The 21,363-nt window shown below is 44.4% G+C and overlaps 1 protein-coding gene across 1 annotated transcript in view; it reads left to right on the top strand.

The window, feature by feature from the left end:
- AGBL1 (ATP/GTP binding protein like 1) overlaps positions 1-21,363 on the top strand; it is a 655,387-nt gene that overhangs the window by 465,616 nt on the left and 168,408 nt on the right. Inside the window, exon 22 of the mRNA XM_038747354.1 lies at positions 7,517-7,680. Within this exon, the coding sequence (XP_038603282.1) occupies positions 7,517-7,680 (164 nt within the window). The remainder of the gene's footprint in view (positions 1-7,516; positions 7,681-21,363) is intronic.

Below are 21,363 nucleotides of genomic sequence, written 5' to 3' on the forward strand. Positions count from 1 at the left end.
AGTTTGGGGAAAGTGTGCCGTCTGCCTTTGTATAATAATACTAGCAGAAATGACATTTTTTTGATGGAATTTCTTAAGCATTTACTACGTGCCAGGCACTGTTCTAAGTTCTGGGGTAGATACAAGGTAATCAGGTTGGACACAATCCATTTGCCTCATGGAGTTCACAGTCTTTATTTCATTTTACAGAAGAGGGAACTGAGGCACAGAGAAGTGAAGTGATTTGCCTGAGGTGACATAGCAGACAGGTGGTGGAGCCAGGATTAGAACCCAAGTCCTTCTGACTGCCAGGCCTAAGCTCGATCCATTAGGCCATGCTGCTTCTTACTCGGTGTTTACAGTGTAAGAAGACTTGTGTGAAGCACTGGGTTAAATGCATGATAAATACATTGGGCAGAGCCCCTTCCCAGGTGGGGCTCGCCAGGTATCAATGGAAAACAGAAGGACAATAAATTCTAAAATCAAAAATTCAAAATAAGAATGTAAAACCAAACACAGTTGTCGGAGGGACGATTCATTACACAACTCACAGCTTTAGCCACAGTGTGTGTTTACAAACCGGGGCATCCTCCCTAGGGATCCAGGAGCCCTTGAAATTCCCTGTTCCTCAGAGCTTTGGCGATAGGCAGCAGGTTGGACAAGTATTGGCTGTCTGCTGGATTCCTGGTGTTCCTGGTCTCTATTTACCCTCTCAATTCACTTATGTAAATACACTTTTAGTCCATTGCTTCCCTCTAGACTGTAAGCTCCTTGTGGGCAGGAATTAGGTCTACCAACAGTATTCATTCATTCAGTCATATTTATTGAGCACTTACTATGTGCAGAGCACTGTACTAAGCACTTGGGAAGTACAAGTCGGCAACATATAGAGACGGTCCCTACCCAACAACGGGCTCACAATGTGTTGTACTCTCCCAAGCACTTAGTACAGTTCTCAATAAATTCCATTGGTTGACTGATTCTACATTTAATTTATTTCAGTCTCTATCTCTCCACCAGACAGCATGGAGAGAGCACAAGGCTGGGAATCAGAAGGTCATGGATTCTAATCCTGGCTCTGCCACTTGTCTGCTGTGTGACCGTGGGCCATCCACTTCATTTCTCTGGGCCTCAGTTACCTCATCAGTTAAATGGGGATTAAAACTGTGAGCCCCACAGGGAACAGGGACTGAGTCCAACTCAATTTGCTTGTATCCATCCCAGCGCTTAGTACAGTGCCTTGCACATAGTAAGCACTTAACAAATACCATCATCATCATCATTATCATCATTGGCAGTTCTTTGAGGGCAGACCACTAAGTACTTAATAATTACTACAGATTGATGCTTCACAATTAGTAAGCACTTAACAAATACCATCATTATTATTAAGCTAATTAAGTCTGATAACAGCCATATCTTCCTCATGGGAACATGTCAAGAAAACCATACTTTCAAACCATTCATAGCGTAATTCAGTCTTTGACCCCAAATGCAACAGGTGTTGGTATCAATCATATTTATTGCACTCTTACTGTGTGCAGAGCAATGTACTAAGCACTTGGGTGAGTACAATATAATGATATAACATACTCGATAGACACGTTCCCTCTCCACAATGAACTTAGGATCTAGAGGGGGAGACAGATATTAATATGAATAAATAAATTCCAGATATGTACATAGGTGGCGTGGGGCTGAGGGAGGGGTGAATAAAGGGAGCAAATGGGCTTCGGTTATCCATGGTGCACTCTCTGTGTAAGGATGTAAACTCCTTGAAGGCAGGGTTTTACGGGGGTGTTTCAGAATTTGGAATGATTATCAAATATCCCAGTGGAAGCAGCTGTAATCCATCAGGGTGAGCAGTACCATATTCATTTCAGTAGTACTTATTGTGTGCTTGAAAGAGCATTACTGATGATTCCTGTCTTGGGAAACAAACAGTCTAATGGGGGTCAGAGGGCAGATGCTGAAGGCGGTGGAAGAAGGGGCACAAGAAGATTTCAAGACCTGAGTTCTTTTTCTGAGGCTCTTCTCTTCAGAAAATGGCCCCAGGAGGGAAGGTGCCAATCACTACAGAAGGACAGATAGCCCTTTCCTATGCATAAGGTCTTCCATATTCAGATGGCCAGGTGGACTCTTCAGGTCATAAAAACACACATCTCCCTCACCAGACAGACAAGGCAGGGCTAGGAAAGCAGGTCCTGGCTTTCAGAAATAGACATTGCTATCTTAGTAGTGAAATGTTCAGTCGTTAGGGGCTGGAGGCGCGACGTGTAGAAATGAAGGACAAATTTGAACGACAACATACACACACACACTGCCACCCATGCTGTTCCTCAATATCAGTGGTCTTTTTTCTGTTACTAGGGAAACAGTTGTCAGTAATGAATTTGGGAGCTAGGGCCACAAAGAGTGAAGCAGTTTGGACTTTGGCTGCAGAAGCCCACTGGGTGGGTTCTGACTGGAGACCCAGATGTTAAGCAGTCAATTCTATCTCCAGCAGGAAGGGCATTAGACTCCATTTAATGGTGCTGCTAAGTGGTCATGCCAAGGGAGTTCAGCCCCCTACCCCTAGCTCAATTTCCCTCTTCTGCTTTCCCGTAGGAGTTCATTGATCTGCATTGCTGGACTGCTTTTACTTTCATTTCCACATGGGATTCTGGTCAAGAGGTTGAGCAGCATTGTTGTTGTTTTTGTTTCAAATAGGATTTGTTAAGCACTCACTATGTGCCAGGCACTGTCCTGAGCGCTAGGGTAGTTACAAGGTAATCAGGTTGGACACAGTCGCTGTCCCACATGGGGCTCACAGTCTTAATCCCTATTTTGCAGTTGAGGGAACTGAAGCACAGAGAAGTTAACTGACTTGCCCAAGGTCCCACAGCAGAAAAGTAGCGGGGCCTTGATTAGAACCCAGGTCCTTTGACTTCAAGGCCTGTACTGTTTCTGCTATGCCTTGCTTCTGGTTTGGATGCTTCTGCCAGTCTGTCCCAAGCAGATGTGGTTTGGAGACTCTAAACCTTGGATGGTGTTTTGTGGTATTTGGTAAGTGTGCAAGCACTGTACTAAGCACAGGGGTCGGTACAAGATAATCAGGTTGGACACAGTCCCTGTCCCCCATAAGTTTCACAGTCTAAGTAGGAGAGAGTAGGATTTAATCCCCATTTTACAGATGATGAAATAGAAGCAGAGAGAAGTGGAGTGACTTGCCCAAGGTCACACAGCAGGCAATTGGCAGACCTGGGATTAGAACCCAGGTCTTCTGACTCTCAGGCTGTTCTCTTTCCATTAGACTATGCTGCTATGACATTGTTTGAGGTTTGGCTTCATGGGGCTCTGTAAAGTTTCTTTTGCCCTCCTTGTTTAAAGTTCTTCCGTCCCAAGTCACCAAAGAGTAGTTTCTTGGGATCCTGTTATCTTTGTGTGTTGTACAATGGAGATAGGTGCATAGTTTTTGCATGCCAGGACTCTTATGTGACCTCAAGAATGGAGTATAGTGACCCGATACTGAAACCACTGACGGTCTTATTATATACTCTTGGTGTTCACAGCCCTGAAGGCTGGGACCGCTCGGTAATATTGGGGCTATAGATAAGAAGTCCCTGAAAAATACGAACTTGTGGATTTTAAAATGCAGTGGTTTCATTGGAGTTTTTCAAACGGGCCTCCTTCAGGAGAGGCAAGAAGTATTTTCTGTGTTCAGAAACTCTCCTGGTTATAAAAATGCACCCCTTATGCCCTTTCTGATGTCAGAGAAAAGAAGTAGTGTGTTGACTGCTTGAGTCCAAGGCCCAAGTTAGTCCAAATATGGGTAGGGTCCAAATTTGCTTACTTCAGTATACTCTCCCAAGTGCTTATAGCGGTGTTTTGCACGGAGTAAACACTCAATGAGTACCATTAATTTGATTGGTTGATTGAGTTTGATTTTGATTTCTGTGACCACGCTTTATCCCCTCCTCACCTTGTTTCTTTCTGCTCCAAGACCTGGACTAAATGTGTCTATTATCCATTTCTGACCCTCACGAGAGCTTCAGCTAGGTCTTTCTGGTGGCTGGACTAGCCAAAAGATATTAGATTTCTGTCCCAGACATTGCCTTCCACCCCCAGAGAGGGGCTGACAGAGACAAGTTGAGCCAATTTAGTGAAAAATGAGGCCCAGCTGAGCAGGGGAGCTGACTTTCCCCACTCAGAAAGCACCGCAAGGATGTCTGTAACCGGGCTGCTCAGTTGTCTTTTTTTATTGATTAAAAAAAATTAAAACTTGCTAAACATCTGTCTCTCCTCTCCCCCTGCTGTTGTTTACCGAGGAGCTGGTTTCCCACTGCATGAAGCAGTGCCTCTTTCCTGAGAGAAACAGGTGTCAAAACATCCAGCCAATCAGCTTTATATTGCCAAAGGAATCTTGGGAGTTTTCTATTTGTCTTTATTCTCCCACCTTGAGGTGCCCTTGATTGAATCAAGATGGTCCCAATTGAGTAGCTGATTTCTCTTTCCCCCTCTTGTTACCAGCCTCTTTGTGCTGCAGGAGAAACCTGGAAATGGGACATTTTGATTGACAGGAGGGACGTCCCATCCCTTTTCTTTCTTCTATCTCACTTTTGTGTTTGAAGATCAAAGCGGACAGTTCTCTGAGGCAAACACTTGACTAATAAAACTGAGTTCCCCTCTCTTACTCCCAAGACAAGCTGGTTTTCATTGCTCTACTTCTCTATCTCTTCGGAGGCTGGCAGAGTGTGGATTTTACGGGGCTTCAAACTTCAGTCTGAACTGAATATCTGAAAAGCAGCTATAGCGACTAACCTTCTCTATGTCGTGGAATCTGGGACTAGCCCAGATGTCACCTCTGACAACTTGAGAGAAAGTGTGTGTGTGTGTGTGTGTGTGTGTGTGCACTCTGCACATAGTTAGCGCTCAATAAGTATGATTGAATGAGCGAATGAATGTGTCCTTCATATTCAAAGAAGACAGCAAGATTTACCTGAAAATGCCAATTCTGGACCCACAGTAACATTTAGTTACTGTGTTAAGTGCTTAGTCCAGTGCTAAGAGTTTAGTACAGTGTTAAGCACTTAGTACAGTGCTAGGTGCTTGGTACAGTGCTAAGCATTAAGTTCAGCACACAGTAAGAGCCCAATAAATACTATTGATTGATTGATTGACTACATTTTGCACCTGCAAAGACTGAACATAGATTGGCCACTGGGTATGTTGTTTGAGGTACCTGCTTCTATTTTCTCTTTAGCCTGTCTGTCTTACAATCTTTTCGAGCACTAAGCCCAGAAGAGCTAGTCTTTCCTTAATGGGGATACACCCTGCCAGTCTTTCTGTCTCAGTTGTCTCCCAGTTTTCAACTGAGATGGCATATGTTTGCTGGGTACTGCCTCAATAGTTAGGATAAGTTGGTCAACTCCGTTGGATCATTCATTCATTCATTCAGTCATATTTATTGAGTGCTTACTGTGTGCAGAGCACTGTACTAAGCGCTTGGGAAGTACAAGGTGGCAACATATAGAGACGGTCCCTACCCAACAGAGGGCTCACAGTCTAGAAGGGGGAGACAGACAACAAAACGAAACATATTAACAAAATAGAACAGGTACATGTACAGGTGAAATAGAGTAATAAATATGTACAAACAATATACATATATACAAGTGATATAAATGTACAATATACAATATATACAATGTACATATATTATAGTGATGATGATGATGATGGTATTTGTTAAGCATTTACTGTGTGCTAAGCACTGTTCCAAACACTGGGGTAGATGCAAGGTAATCAGGACATCCCACCTGGGGCTCGTAGTCTTTAACCCCATTGTACAGATGGGGGAACTGAGGCATGGGGGACTTGAATGTCTTGCCCAAGGTCACATAATTGACAAGTGGTAGAGTCAGGATTAGAATCCAGGACCTCTGACTCAGAAGCCCGTGCTCTCTTACAACTGATTAGTATAGTGCTCTGCACATAGCGAACTCTCAGTAAATACCATTGATTGATTGACTGATTGACAAATTCTTCAGTAGTTGTGACAGAGTCACTGACATTGTGTCAACCAGATGTCAGCCTTTACAGTCACAGCTGCACAATCATGCAATGTCTCTGAAAATTGAAAGCATCCAAAACCTTATGTCTATTGCTCTGTGAATATATTTTGACTAATATCTTGGATGGGGAAGAAGAATCAATCAACCAAAAGCTTGTATTTTACTTACGGTGCTTACAGCATGCAGAGAACCACACTAAGTGCTTGGGAGAGAACAGAGTTGGTAGACATGTTCTCTGCCCACAATGGGCTTTCAGTCTAGAGAGGGAGACAGATGTTAATATAAATAAATAATAATAATGACAGTATTTGTTAAGCACCTACTATATGCAAAACACTGTTCAAAGCACTGGGGTAGATACAAGGTTATCGGGTAGTCCCACGTGGGGATTAAGTCCCACAGTCTTAATTCCCATTTTACAGAAGAGGTAAGTGAGGCACAGAGAAGCTAAGTGACTTGCCCAAAGTCACACAGCTGACAAGTGGCAGAGATGGGATTTGAACCCATGACCTCTGACTCCAAAGCCCGTGCTCTTTCCACTAGCCGCGCTGCTTCTAAATTAAATGACAGATAAGTGCATAAATACTATGAGGCTGAGGGAGGGGTGAATAAAGGGTGCAGATCCTAGCTCAAGGAAGAGATGGGCTTTCTAGACTATTAGTTGCCCTTCTAAACTGTAAGCTTCCTGTGAGTAGGGAACATGTCTACCAACTCTGTCATTGTTGAATTGTACTCTCCCAAATGCTTAGTACAGTGCTCCACACACTGTAAGCAATCGATAAATATCATTGATTGATTAAATCTAGATAGGGAATTTGACTGCCTACAAGAGGCAGTCTGGTCTATGTGTCTGTTATTATATTGTACTCTCTCAAGCGCTTAATAGAGAGCTTTGCACAACGATAAATACAACTGAATGAACAAATGAATGAATGTGATAAACAGCCCACGCTGGGTATCAAGAACCCTGCGTTCAACTAGCCTGTGTTGGAACCTTGGACAATTCACTTAACCTTACTTGGCCTCAGATTCTCTTTTGTCAAATTGGGATGAAAATAGCTGCTTCTCCTTCCTTCACAGGGATGTTGGGAGGTTGGAATGAAATCATTCTTTGGAAAGAGTTTGAGAAAGAAAAAAAGGGCTACGTGAATTCAAAAGTTACGATTATAAGACTCTTGGCAAATCCTCCAAGAGGCCTTCCCTGACTATTTCTTCATTTTCTCTTCTCCCACTCCCTTCTGTTTTGCCCTTACACTTGGATTTGCACACTTTATTCACCCCTTCCTCTGTATGCATCTGAAGTCTTGATTTCTGCATTTATAGTAGTGTCTGTCTCCCCAATTCTGTTATATTGTACTCTCCCCAGCACTTAGTCTAGTGTTCTGCCCACAGCAGTCACTCAATAAATACGATCTATTGATTGATAGAATTGACAAAACTCAACTGAGACCTCAATCATCCCTGGATTTGTGTTTGATTGGCAGGGCCTGCAGTTTGGAACTCGGGAGCTAGAGGAGATGGGAGCCACCTTCTGCCTCAGTCTTCTCCTCCTGCAGCTCAAGTCCCTTCCTCGGAGTCACACACTCTTGGCACAGATAGCCTCCCTTCTGGGTGAAGAGGAAGAGACTGTGGACCACTGGCTCCAGAGGTAGGGGGTCCTGAGGGAATACAAGGATGGTGGGAGGGGGGGATCTGTGCTCTGAAGACAGAGCTGATGTATGCTGAAGCCAGCCTGCTCAAATGGAAGAAATTTCCGAATGGTCTCAATGAAGCCGGCCCTCTGAATGTCTGGCGTGAGACTGCCTTTCTCTCCCTCTGGAAGGTAAGTGAAATCTAGACCATTGTTCATTCACTTTTTCAAACCAAAATGAATTTTCTCTATGTCTGCACACTTCGGGTCATGGGACCAGGTGTGACGGGAAGTAAAGCTTGATAGGAATTCCATCCTGTACCCTCTGCAACTCCAAATCCGCATCCTCTCTGTGCGTGGAGTTATGGGGATCCTGTCCATACATTTCCCTGCCTCCCAAACCATCTCACCCTCAGAACGGCATTCTGCCTGTTCATGCCTCTTCTCAGGCATTGCCCAAACACGATCTCAACAAGCTCTGGGTTCTCTGGAAATGACATAGATGCAAACAGTTCAAGGGAGAAGAACTTAATGGGGAGAATGGGAGAAAAAGGAAAGAAAAAGGAAGAAATAAAAATGAAGGAAGATGAAAATGTACAGGAGGGACTAAATGAATATGCACGTTGGAGGAGAGGGTATGGGTAGGAAATGTGAAACATTGAGTGGTGATGTGAAGCGGGGTGAGGCAGTGACATTTCTGGAAATCAAAGGAATAATTTCATCCTGCCCCAGGGCCTAAGGAAAAGATAAACTCAATGTTCGCTCTGTAGACCCATCGTACTCAACCAAACGTTTACTACAGTGTTCAACACAGAGTAAATAATAAATACTATTGATTGATTGATTAAACCTTCAAAGGTCCTTAGACCTAGTCTGTTTTCCATTGACATTTCTGTCCATCCTGGTGACACATCCCACCAGATGGCCCCTGGAGACCTGGAATGATGAAAGCTGAAATAAATCCAGCGCTGGGTGAGGCTGGTTTCATTTAGGATTCAGTACCTTCAGCATCAGTATCCGCACCCTCATCACACCTCGTGGTAAAATGAATTCTCTTACCAGAGTTGTAATTACATGCAGCATAAGGTCTCCGCACAACCCTAGGCCTTCCCAGACTGAGCCCCCTTTTTCCTCTTCTTATCCCCATCCCCTCCGCCCTACCTCTTTCCCCTCCCCACAGCACCTGTGTATATGTTTGTACAGATTTATTACTCTATTTATTTTACTTGTACATAATTACTGTTCTATTTACTTTGTTAATGATGTGCATCTAGCTTTAATTCTATTTGTTCTGATGACTTGACACCTGTCCACCTGTTTTGTTTTGTTGTCTGTCTCCCCCTTCTAGACTGTGAGCCCGTTGTTGGGTAGGGACTGTCTCTATATGTTGCCGCCTTGTACTTTCCAAGAGATTAGTACAGTGCTCTGCATACAGTAAGCGCTCAATAAATACGATTGAATGAATGAATGAATGAACCCTGGGAAGAATGGGGTCTGCTGAAGCAGCTGCTGTGGCTGTGGGTGTGCCTTGGACTTTAAATTGCAAAAAGCTTGAAATTCTGCTCTTCTAGCCACAGCACCCTACTGATTTTTGTTTTTATTTGTGTAATTGTCCTTGTCTTTTATGCTGTTTTGTTTAGTTGTTTCTCTACTCTTAATGCGCGTGTCTCTACTCTCCTCATCCCACCGCCATACATTCTTATATTGTGAGCCCTCTGAGGGCTGGAGACTGTGTCTATTTCCTACCTGTGCATCCTTTCCCAGCACTTTGCACATTGCTATGCATGCAGTAAGAGCTTAATGAATACTGAAGCAGCATGGCTCAGTGGAAAGAGCACGGGCTTTGGAATCAGAGGTCATGGGTTTGAATCCCGGCTCTGCCAATTGTCAGCTGGGTGACTTTGGGCAAGTCACTTAACTTCTCTGTGCCTCAGTTACCTCATCTGTAAAACGGGGATTAAGACTGTGAGCCCCCTGTGGGACAACCTGATTACCTTGTAACCTCTCCAGCACTTAGAACAGTGCTTTGCACATAGTAAGTGCTTAATAAATGCCAGTATAATAATAATAATAATAATAATTATTATTATTATTATCAGATCAGGTGTTGGAGGTTGACATGAAGTCAGGGCTGTCAATCAATCAGTCGATCAATCCATCAATCCACTGCCTGGAGCTGTGTGTAGCCTATGTGTTTCAGCCTCTCTCTTCCCAGTGTCCTTCTGCCTGATGGCTTAGTATGTTTGGCACTGAGTTTGGGTGTCAGCCTCTGCCTCTGACAGCAACCATTTCCACCTGTCAGGGTTCATATCTCCACTTGTCTTTTCATCGTGCCCTTGTTGGAGTTGTCTCGGCTCCATGCGCTTTCCAGTTGCTTTCTTTGGTGCTGCTCAGAGGAAGGAAGATTGAGTGGGTCTGGCATCGCCGCCCTCCAAAGAATTGATCGCACTCATCCATTTGAACCAGCATGGCGAAGATCAGTCCCCCTTCAACAGGAACAGGGAGAAACATGTCACAGAAGCCCAGGGTCTAGCTGGAGCCTGAAAGATTCAGTAGCAGGTTCAAGAGAGGTGTATGGGACGGCCTGCAAGCCAAGCCTTTCCCTTTCAGATCTGCTTATGCTCTCTGGCCTGTCTTTCTGTTGTACATTTAGCCAAGCACCTTCATGGCTCTGGCTTTGGAGGAAATGGTGAAGTAGCTGCTTTTCTGTGAACCAGATGCTCCTTGTCCTGCTCAGAGAAGGAGACCTCCCCTCTTCTTCAAAATGAGCAAGAGTTGGGCCATTTTTTAATGGTATCTTTAAAGAGCTTATGATTTGTCAAGCACTGTTCTAAGCATTTGGGGTAAATACAAGAAAATCAGTTTGGACACAGTCCCTGTCCCACGTGGGGCTCACAGTCTAAGTCAGAGATAGGAGGATTTGATCCCCATTCTATAAATGAGGCAACTGAAGCACGGAGAAGTTAAGTGACTTGCCTGACATCACAGAGCAAGCAATTGGCAGAGCCGGGATTAGAACCCAGGTGTTCTTACTCCCAGGCCCATGGTCTTTCCACCAGGTGCTGCTTCTGGCTCACTAAAGTTCCCTTCTGAGTTGTTCAGAGGCTCATTAAGCAGGATTTGAGTTCCATCCAGGGCTCAGGTCTAACTGAATTGTTCTCTTCCAAGCATCTAGTACAATGTGCTGCACAGAGTAAGTGCTCAATAAATAACATCGATCGATTGAATCAAAGCCAAAAGCCTTCTAGTACTGGTGAAGTTCAGGGATTGGAGAAAACCAAGTTGAAACCTGCTTTGAAATTGGTAAGGTTACATCCATTATAACCCGTTGGAACATAGAATGATCCCAGACCTCCTGCTGTGAACACTCTTTGCTGCTGAGAACTAAGCCCTTTAAGGATATTACCAGTAACAATGTATCCAGCCCATCCACTCAAATTATCTCATTTTTGCTTCCCGAAATCCCAGGGAAGTAGGGAGAGGCAGGTGTCATTCTCCACATTTTGCAGATGAGGCACCAGAGACCCGGAGAGGGTAAGTGAGTTGCCCATGATTACCCAGCGGCAGGGGTGGATCTGAGTTTCACATCTCCCGGATCTCAGACCTGTGGCTTTTCCAGGGTGCTTTCCATAAGTGTTTCTCGGTGAAGAAATTGCCCTCCAGAAGCCAGAGAATCAGAGCAGCTCCTCAGTCTTCCTCAGTTCTGGGGTTGATATTCCTCTCTGAAGGCTCCACTCTGCCCTTTCCCCTGAAGAGTGCTTGTCTGCTGCACCATCCACCCCGCTCCAGCCGAGAGCTTTACCTGGAGGGTCACCTGGGACAGACGTGGAAAACTCCGCTGTGGTTGCTTCCTCTGCCCCGCTGGTGGCCCTGACTCTGAGGAGGCTCTACTGGGAAGATAAAGTGCTGCCGTGTACTCTGGACATCATGTTTTTTGACAAGAGCTTTCATGCCTCATTTGCCAGGAAAGCGATTAGAGTTGAGTCAACGCTCAGAGAATAACTTGCCATTAGTCATGAGTGGAGAGAGGATAGAAATGGTGGTTATTTACTTACTGCCTGCTGCTTAAAATGAGACACCCACACAAATATCCCAACCAACGTTCTTGTTTTTGTTTTCCTCTTCTATTTTTCTCTTGTACCCCAATGCTCTTCACTTGAGGATTCTTTCCCAAACTTCCAATTGGTTCCTCTCCTCCTCCTTCCCTTTCCTCTTGCCTCATCTCATCACCAGAAATCCTAGTGGCTGCAGTGCGGGGATGTTCATTCTGCTCCATCTGGGGTTGCCATCCGGAAATGCCTGAGGCCTGGGGACAGGAGGTGATTTCCAGTCTGCCTAATTCCTGCTGTATCCCTGCTCCTCTGCTCGACATGTCTGCTTTCCCTTCTGGATCCTCTCTACTCTATGAGCCGGGGGTCTTCCCCAGGATGGAGATGGGGAAGCTCTGAAGGCTTGAGGGCACCTGAAAATTGGCTTCACATAATAATAATTGTGGTATTTCATAAGCAACTTACAATGCGCCAGGCACGGTACTAAGAGCTGGGGTGGGGAAAGCAAATCAGTTTGGACACAGTCCCTATCCTATTTGGAATTATCAATCCCCATTTTACAGATGAGGTAACTGAGGCACAGAGAAATGAAGTGACTGGACCATGGTCACACAGCAAACATGGAAACCAGAAGGACTTCAGGATGGAGCCAAGTGGTAGATCCAGGGACTTTAGTGGCTAGTGCTGGGAGTCTACACATCAACGCCCCTAAACCCTCTCCTCTTTCTATCTTTCCCATCTCCCTTGAGAACATCACCATATTCCCTGTCCCAGAAACCTGCAAACTCGGTGTCATCCTCAAACCCTCACAGTCTCTTAACTGTGACATCAGATCCTGCCAGTTCTTCTAACACATCAACTCCCAGACTTGACCCTTCCTCTCCACCCAAAGAGCTACCAGCCTGACCTACTCTCTGGTCATTTGGTAGCTAGATTATTGCATCAGCCTCCTCACCCATCTCCCTTGCCTCCAGGCCCTCACCCTCCTAACCTATACTACACATTACAGTGAGAATCACCTTGTGGAATCCAGTTCTCCTCTCCTTAGCTCCTTTCACTGACTTGCCCTTCTGCATCGAACAAAAACTCCTCACAATCAGCTTCAAGATTCAACCCACTTACACATCCACTCTCTTCATGTACTTACTCCCCAAGTCATTACCTAAGGATTTCAGGGCAGCTCTAAGAACATTCATTCAATCATATTTATTGAACACTTACGGTGTGCAGAGCACTGTACTAAGCACTTGGGAAGTACAAGTTGGAAACATATAGAGACAGTCCCTACCCAACAGTGGGCTCACAGTCTAGAAGGGGGCTCACAGTCTAGAAGGGAGTTCACACTCTAAGAAGCCTTGGGATCCTAGGAGGAAGGATGGTGGTATGTAAATATCAGCTGTACAGGCACCAGCGAGTTTTAGGATGCAAATCATATACCCATTTCCTTTTTTCTCATTGCTGTCATCTGCTACTTTTGTTATTATTTCCCTTCTCCTCCCCTCCAGCATCTTGCTTTAGTTCCATCACCCAACCATGAAAACCTATGGGCTTCTGACAAGCAATGTGCTCATGAAGGGAAAAGAGAAAACACAGTCAGTCATATTTATTGAGCACTTACTGTGTACAGAGCACGGAACTAAGCAATTGGGAGAGTACAATATAACAATATAATAGGCACATTCCCTGCCCACAGTAAGCTTACCATTTAGAGGGTAAGAAAGACATTAATATAAATGAATGTAATTGCATTTATTTATATAAAGTAAGAGCACTGTCTTAAACCTGCAGTGGTTAGAGAAGGAAAGGGTTGGGGATCCAGATTTTCCTCCTTCTCCATCCCCCTCACCCCTCTGCCCCCAACCTCCCATTAACAAATAGCATATAATATGAGGTTTGGGCATTTGATTTGGGGTAGTCTGGGGAGAGTGTAGATACTATTCCTTTTGAGCTGCTAAAAAAGTTTGGTTGGGATTGTTGGATTCTGAAATCCTTGAAATCCTGGATCAAGGTTCCAAACTGCGGTATTTGAATGATTATCTATGTTTCATTCAGTCAGAGTTGGTCTACTAGGGTGACTGGTGGAGGAACTAGAGATAAGTTTGTGGTCCTTCAAGACATCTCCGGAAGACCTGGTTCTAATCCTGCTCTGCCACTTGTCTGCTGTGTGACCCTGAGCAAGTCATTTCACTTCTCTGTGCCTCCTTTTCCTCATTTGTAAAATGGGGATTGAAACCTACTCTCTCCTACTCTGACTTGTAAGCCCCATGTGGGACGGGTACTATCGGACCTGATAATCTTGTGCCTATCCCAATACTTAAAGTAGTGCTTGACACATAGTAAGCACTTAAATAGTATTATAATGATAATAATGATTTCTGAAACACTCTAAGCAGCATGGCTCAGTGGAAAGAGCACGGGCTTTGGAGTCAGAGGTCAGGGGTTCAAATCCTCGTTCTGCCAAGTGTCAGCTGTGTGACTTTGGGCAACTCACTTAACTTGTCTGTGCCTCATCTGTAAAATGGGGGTTAAGACTGTAAGCCCCCCGTCGGACAACCTGATCACCTTGTGACCTCCCTGGCGCTTAGAGCAGTGCTTTGCACATAGTAAGCACTTAATAAATGCCATTATTATTATTATTATTATAAACTTTGTTTAAGGGAGAGAAGGGGAAACAATTCAGGGCCAAATGCTTACACCTCGCTAGGTACCCAAACTACCATAAATGTAGCAATTATAATAATTAAGGTATTTGTTAAGTGCTTACTACGTGCCAAGCACTGTACTAAGCACTGGGGTAGATTCAGGTTAATCAGGTCAGACACGGTCCTTGTCCAACATGGGGCTCACAGTCTAAGTAGGAGGGAGGACAGGTATTGAATCTCCATTTTACAATTGAAGGAACTGAGGCACAGAGAAGTTGTGACTTGCCCAGGATCACACTTGCCCAGGTATGTGGCAGACCTGGGGTTAGAACCTAAGTCTTCTGACCCCCAGGCCTGTGCTCTTTCCACTAGGCCATGCTGAGTCTCATGTGTAAGCACATGCAAGCCTCTTTACATACATAAAGTTCTAAGTGGGTATACATATATATACATACACGCATATCGAAAAAGTCACCGTGGATGAAGAAGTTCACCCATCATGTATCGTGTATGGCTGAGAAGGCCACCGCATGATCCTTAATCCTGGCCAAATTGGACTCACAAAAAAATCTCCCTTGTTGTGTTGTTGTACACACAACAAATGGCTGTACTCACAAATCAACACATGGAAAAGGACATCTGGCAAGGATACTAGGGCATGCCTCAGTAGGCAAGAAAGGAAAGGCTACAGTTCCCTGTGTCTTATTAAAGGATGCTTTCCAGCTCTCCAATTTTTTTTAATTTTTGTTTTTCCAAAGGAGTTTGGGAAAAATAGGCTTCTGGCTTCTGGAAGATGTAATTACCATGTAGCAGGTGCTGCAAAAATAAGCTTTATTTCTTCCCCTTTCCCCCCTTGGCTTCGGTTCCACCTCCAAAAGAGGCCTGAGTAGTTTCAGAACACGGCTCTGCCCATGGAATGGAACTGCAAAGGTAACAAGGCCCACATTAGAAAGTAAGAAAGAGGGCAGAAAAAGATGGCTCTCTGTTCTGCAGCTCACAAAGATAATATTGCTTTTCCCCTGGAAACCTTGGATGGCACCAAGCCGTGGTCTAGGCTGTATTTCCTTCCCAGATGAAATGATTGATGGACTCTCTGTTCCTTCTGTCTCCCATGTACACCTGAAGTATCTTCCTCATTCATCAGTCAGTGGTTCCTAGTATAGGATTTTCTGCAGGCTAAGTGTTCTGTTCTTGGAAGTCTCCCGGTCCCTTTTGTTATGATACCATGAGGCAGGCTGATGCATCAGGCCCCAGCCCTAGGGGAGAGAGTTAGGAGTCCCTCTCCAGGGATTTGACAGTCCCAGTTGGAAAGGCATAACATGTGCTGTTTCAGGGCAGCAGAATGTTTTCCAGCTATCTCCGGGGCCCTGTGAGAGTGGTCAGTTATGTTGTTCTCATTTTACAGGTGAGTTTACAGAGTTGCCAACTGCAGGCTGAATGGCCTGGGAATTGTACGCCTATCAACTTATGTACTAGGGCGAAGTGGGTGTCTAGGTGGCCCTGGTAGCTATGGACTCTAAGTCTTGCTCCTCCCAGGTGCCTAAGAGTTTCCTGTCAGGGATGAAAAGATGGAGGTTCTGTGGACGTGCTAGTTCTCTTCAAAGTGTATCTCTTCCTACTTCGTATCTCCCCTAAACTCCCTTCTAGCCTGCACTCCCAGTGAAACATTGTCACCCCTGGAGCCTGAAGACCGGCTCCAGATAGTAAGTGAGGTAAGTAATGTGAGGTAAGTAATAAGTGAGGTAAGTTCACTAAGGTAATAACCTTAGTGAACAACATGGGGTTGTGCGGGGGAAGGAAGAGGGAGGCACCCACGTGGAGATTCTCAAGGCTATGGGATCCCAGCTGTCATGTGGTTTCTTTCCCAGATGACATTGCAGCTGCCTTTTGGGTGACGATGATACTGGGATAAAAGTGGAGAGATACATCATCCCACATTGCAGATGTATATGTGGTGGATCAGGGCACACAGAGGTGACATGGTGGAATGGGACATGGGAACAGTCAGGGCACTGTAATCATCATCATCAATCTTATTTATTGAGCGCTTACTATGTGTAGAGCACTGTACTAAGCGCTTGGGAAGTACAAATTGGCACCATATAGAGACAGTCCCTACCCAACAGTGGGCTCACAGTCTAAAAGGGGGAGACAGAGAACAAAACCAAACATACTAACAAAATAAAATAAATAGAATAGATATGTACAAGTAAAATAAATAAATAAATAAATAGAGTAATAAATATGTACAAATTTATAATGTAATATGTAATATGTGAAGCTGAGCCTTGCAGCTATCAGATCCCTGTCTGGAACTTACCCATCCCTGCTACCTATCCTGTCTGTGGTGTTATCCAGAGAGACAGAGAGGCAGAGAAAGAGAAAGTGACAGAGACAGACAAAGAAAGAGCAACAGAGACAGAGAGATAGAGAGACAGGGACAAAGAAAGAGTGACAGTGACACAGAGAGAGAGACCCATAGGTCTATTCTAGTTGGAGCTGTTTTCTTCTAAGGGAGTCTGCCCCTCCCTGTGTCCAAACAGAAGTAGGCTCCTGTCTTTGCAAACTAAGAATTTGAGGCAGTTGAAATCCCTTGATGTTTTCCCAAACAGGACTGCCTTTGATGAATGCACTTGGTATTCTACAGACTTCAAATAGCCTTCCACAGGGGGTCCAGTGGAATTCATCAGCCTTTCATTAACATTTTACAGCACTGTCCATATTTGTGCTCTCCGTTTTTGTCGATTCTCTTTGCTCTCCCATTATTAAGTAGTTAGGGAGCCTGCTGACCTCTGTGGCTGGTTTCAAATCAGAAACCTCGACCTCCCGGAGAGGTAATTAATTTTTCAAAGATAGGAAAAAAAAATCCAAAGAGAGTGGGAGACGAACTGGAGGAGTTCAAACTAATGGGCAACAGCCTTGGATAATGGGTATCACTAGGTTATACACCTTCATTCATTCATTCATTCAATCATATTTATTGGGAAGTACAACCTTCCATTTATGCAATGAGTGGGGGTTGGCAGGGCAGCTTGCCGTTCAGCGGGTGAAGCCATGGAGGGGAAACGCTGGGTTTGTGAGTTCAAAACTCTGCTCTGCTTCAGTCTCACTCTGTGGCTTTGGTCAGGGCTCTTCACCTGGGATAATCTACCCTGCTAGCCGACTAGCGAAAAAGGCCCCAAGAAAATCTTTAATTACCCTGGGAGGCTGGCATTCAGAGGCTAAATCCATGCTATTCCTCCTTTACCTCAGCAGGAATAATTCTATTAGTCTGGATTTTCTCAGCACCTTCATTTTTCCAAAATCTCTTATCCCCATATCACTTTATCCCTGACCAACTAGTGATGTCGGTATTATTTATATCCATTTTGTAGATAGGGTATTGGAGGCATAGAGAGTTAAGTGAATTACCTGCTGCCGTACATAAGACTGCTTTCCAAGGGAAGAAGCAAGGCCCAGTGGATAAAGCACGGGCCTGGGAACCAGGGGATCTTGGTCCTGATCCCAGGTCTGCCACAAGCCTGCTGTGTGACCTTGGGTAAGTCACTTAACTTCTCTATGTCTTGGTTTCCTCAACTGAAAAAAGGGGATGCAATACCCATTCCCTCTCCTACTTGGACTGTGAGCCCCATGTGGGACAGGGATTGTATCTGGCCTGATTAACTTGTATCTACCCAGTGCTTAGAAGAGTGCTTGACACATAGGAAGTGCTTAACAAATACCATAAAAAAAAGTTGGAATGAGAACCTAGGTCTCAACTCCCAGTCCCATTTCTGTCCAATAGACCCTGTTGCCCCTCCTTTTTTCCACTAGATTATTATTTGGCCCTTTAGGTATATCATCAAAAGATCAGTCATCAGAGTGGAGATGGAGAGCTCAGACAACCCTTACAGGACAGAACAATCTTTAGCTAAAAAAAAAGGTGCACTATAGTGTTACCTAAAGTAAAGAAGGAAGCGAACAGATCCCATTCCATCTTTTGTTAGGAGTCAATGAAGTAATCGGTGGTATTTATTTAGTGGGCAGATCACTATACTAGGTGCTTAGGAGATTAAAAGAGTAGAAAAACAGGCACAGTAGTGTTTTATTTAAAGGACTTGGGCTGAGCATCACCAGTTAGTTATGCTAGAAATGATCTGTGGGCATATTAGTATACACTAATATAGAGTTGTCTCATCTTCATAGTTAAGGCCAATGAGGGGGTTGTTAGCAATAATAACTGAAGTATTTGTTAAGCACTTATTATAAGTCAGGCCCTCTGCTAAACACTGGGATAGTTACAGAATACTCGTATTAGCAGAGATAACTATGGTATTTGTTAAGCACTTAATATTGACCAGGCCCTTTTCTAAACCCTGGGATAGCCACCAAATAATCTCGGGGCTCACTGTCTGAAGGTGAGGAGAAGAGGTATTGAATTCTTAGTTTACAAATAAGTAAAGCAAGGCATACAGAAATTAAGTGACTTGCCGCAGGTCATACAGCCTAAGGGTGTGGAGCCGGTTTTACAACATCCAGCCTCTGACTCTGATTCTCATGCCCTATCAACAAGACCATGCTGCTAGTCTATTCATATGTGTGGATGTGGCCCAAAAGAACCCGTATCTTACTGAAATCTCAATCACAGCATGTGTAAAGATGGTCCTTGACTCACTAGTGTTTGTACCAGTTGCAGTATCTGGCACAGCATTTGAATTTGCCCCTGAGTCTACTGATATGGCTGACATCTCTCCTCCAGGAGAGCAACCCTACTCCTGATTACCCCATGCCAGGCTGGTCTTGCCACATCTTGATATCACCCAACTGGCCACTGTCAGAGATTGGGTTTCAGCCTTTCCTAACTACTTAGGCATACTCATTTCAGTTCACCACCCCGCCACTGGCAGTGGTGATAAAGCATGCTACTAAATGACAGGAGGCTAAAAAAAGAAAAGAAAGCATGAAAAGTGACTTTAGATAATGAGTATCTGTGAATGTGAGAAAGAATTTGGGAAGAAAGAGGGTATGAAATCATCTGTCTAGCTCTAGAAGACCTGGCCAGCTCTTGAATAGCTATATGAAATCCTTTCTGCTGACATCTCAGCTGCATTGTATCCTTCCTGCAGTTCAGCAAGTTCATTGTCTTGGGCCTGAGCATCATCTTAGCTGGCTGCTTGCTGTTACTTCGAGTTCCAGAGGGATTCTGCTGGAGGAGAAATCCATGCCCCAGAATTCAACTCCTTCCCTTGGTCCTGTCTCCTCCATACCTCTACCTCCTCCATTTCTCTCATCTCTTTTTTCCCCCCAGAATTTCCTGCTATCTTGTGTTATGTGGAATGACTAAATTCTCTCTTGCCTGCATTGTACTTTCCCTGCAGCACAGGGTGTTTATTGTATTGGAGATGAGCAACATCACAGCCCAGTTGCTTGGTGTTACTTCAGATTTCTGAGGGTTTCTACTGGAAGAGAAATCCAAGCCCAGGAATTAATCTCCTTCTGTGGGTCCTGACTCTTCCATGCTTCTTCCCTTCCATTCCTCTGATCTCTTTATTCCCCCATTATTTCCCGCTACTTTGTGTTGTGGGGTAAGGCCGGATTCACCCTTACCTGAAAAGCAGTGAATTAGATAGAGGTGGAGGGTACTGAAATCTGTCAATGGCTATTGTTCAACCTTAGACTTTACTGGTTCCTGACAACCTTATAATAATAATAGTATTTATTAGCACTTATTATAGGGCTAGAGTAGATAAAAGATAAGAAGATTGGACACTATACTTCTCCTTCATGGAGCTTACAGTCCAAAAGGGAAGGTGAAACTGAGGCACAGAGAAGTTAAGTGACTCTCTCAAGCTCTTTAGCAGGCAAGTGTCAGAGTCAGGATTAGAAGCCAGGTCCCCTAACTCCATAGCCCATGCTTTTCCTCTAGACAACACTGCCAGTGTTGAGCAGATGGCTCTCTTCTGGAAAACATTGTTAAGAGATTGGAGGCAGGTCCAGCAACTATGAGCACGACTCTTCCATCACAATGGACCTAGCCATTCGGGATGGGGAATCCAGAGACATCCGTCAACACGTCAGACTCCATAGACTCTTGTTTCTCCTCTAACTTGCCAGGTGGCATTGAGGTATAATGATGTTCTCGGTCAGATCATGTCAATAGGGAGATGGGCAATTTGGAAGGCTGTTGAAGCATTTTCCAGTGTAGAACAATTCCTGGAGAGGGGTGGGTGAAATCTTGTGTAGGACTGTTGTTCTGAGGATAGAAAGGTGAAGCAGTAACAGTTGCCGATGCAGGAATTCCATCCTAAAATTCCCTCCCCGCAGCCCAAAATGAACCTAAGAATTGTCTCTATTTGTTGCCAAATTGTTCTTTCCAAGAGCTTAGTACACTGCTCTGCACACAGTAAGTACTCAATAAATACAATTGAATGAATGAATGAATGAACTTCTGAAGCAATTGGTTCCAGGTCCAATAACTTCTGAAGCAATTGGTTCCAGGTCCAATATAATCCCAAATCTCACGCAACTTCTCTGCTGTTCCTTCGTGGGAAGGGGGCCTGTACAACATAGGGTTTGGAGCAATTGCCCCAATTTACCCAACCCTAAGGGCAAATCTGTTATAAAAACTTGGAGTCCCTCATAGTAGGAATAAAATACATGCACATGCCCTTGGAATCAAGTCATGCTGAACTTGCAAAGGAATTAATAAGGGATATTTTTTGATGGCCTCCAAATATATTTCCCAACTCAATTTGTGGGGAAAAGAAAGTGGGACAGTAAACTATCTCAATTTATTTAAACCTTAAAAATGTTTTTTTCATCAGCCTGGCCTAGTGGAAAGAACATAGGCCTGGGAGTCAGAGGACCTGGGTTGTAATCCTGGTTCTGCTGCTTGTCTACTGAGTGACCTTCAGCAAGTCATATCATTTCTCTGTGCCTCAGTTTCCTCATCTGTATAGTGGGGATAAGATACCTGTTCTCCCTCTTTCTAAGACTGTGAACCCTGTTTGTTGGCTGCATCCAACCTGATT

This window comes from Tachyglossus aculeatus, chromosome 5 (assembly GCF_015852505.1).
Source record: "Tachyglossus aculeatus isolate mTacAcu1 chromosome 5, mTacAcu1.pri, whole genome shotgun sequence".
NCBI lineage: Eukaryota > Metazoa > Chordata > Mammalia > Monotremata > Tachyglossidae > Tachyglossus > Tachyglossus aculeatus.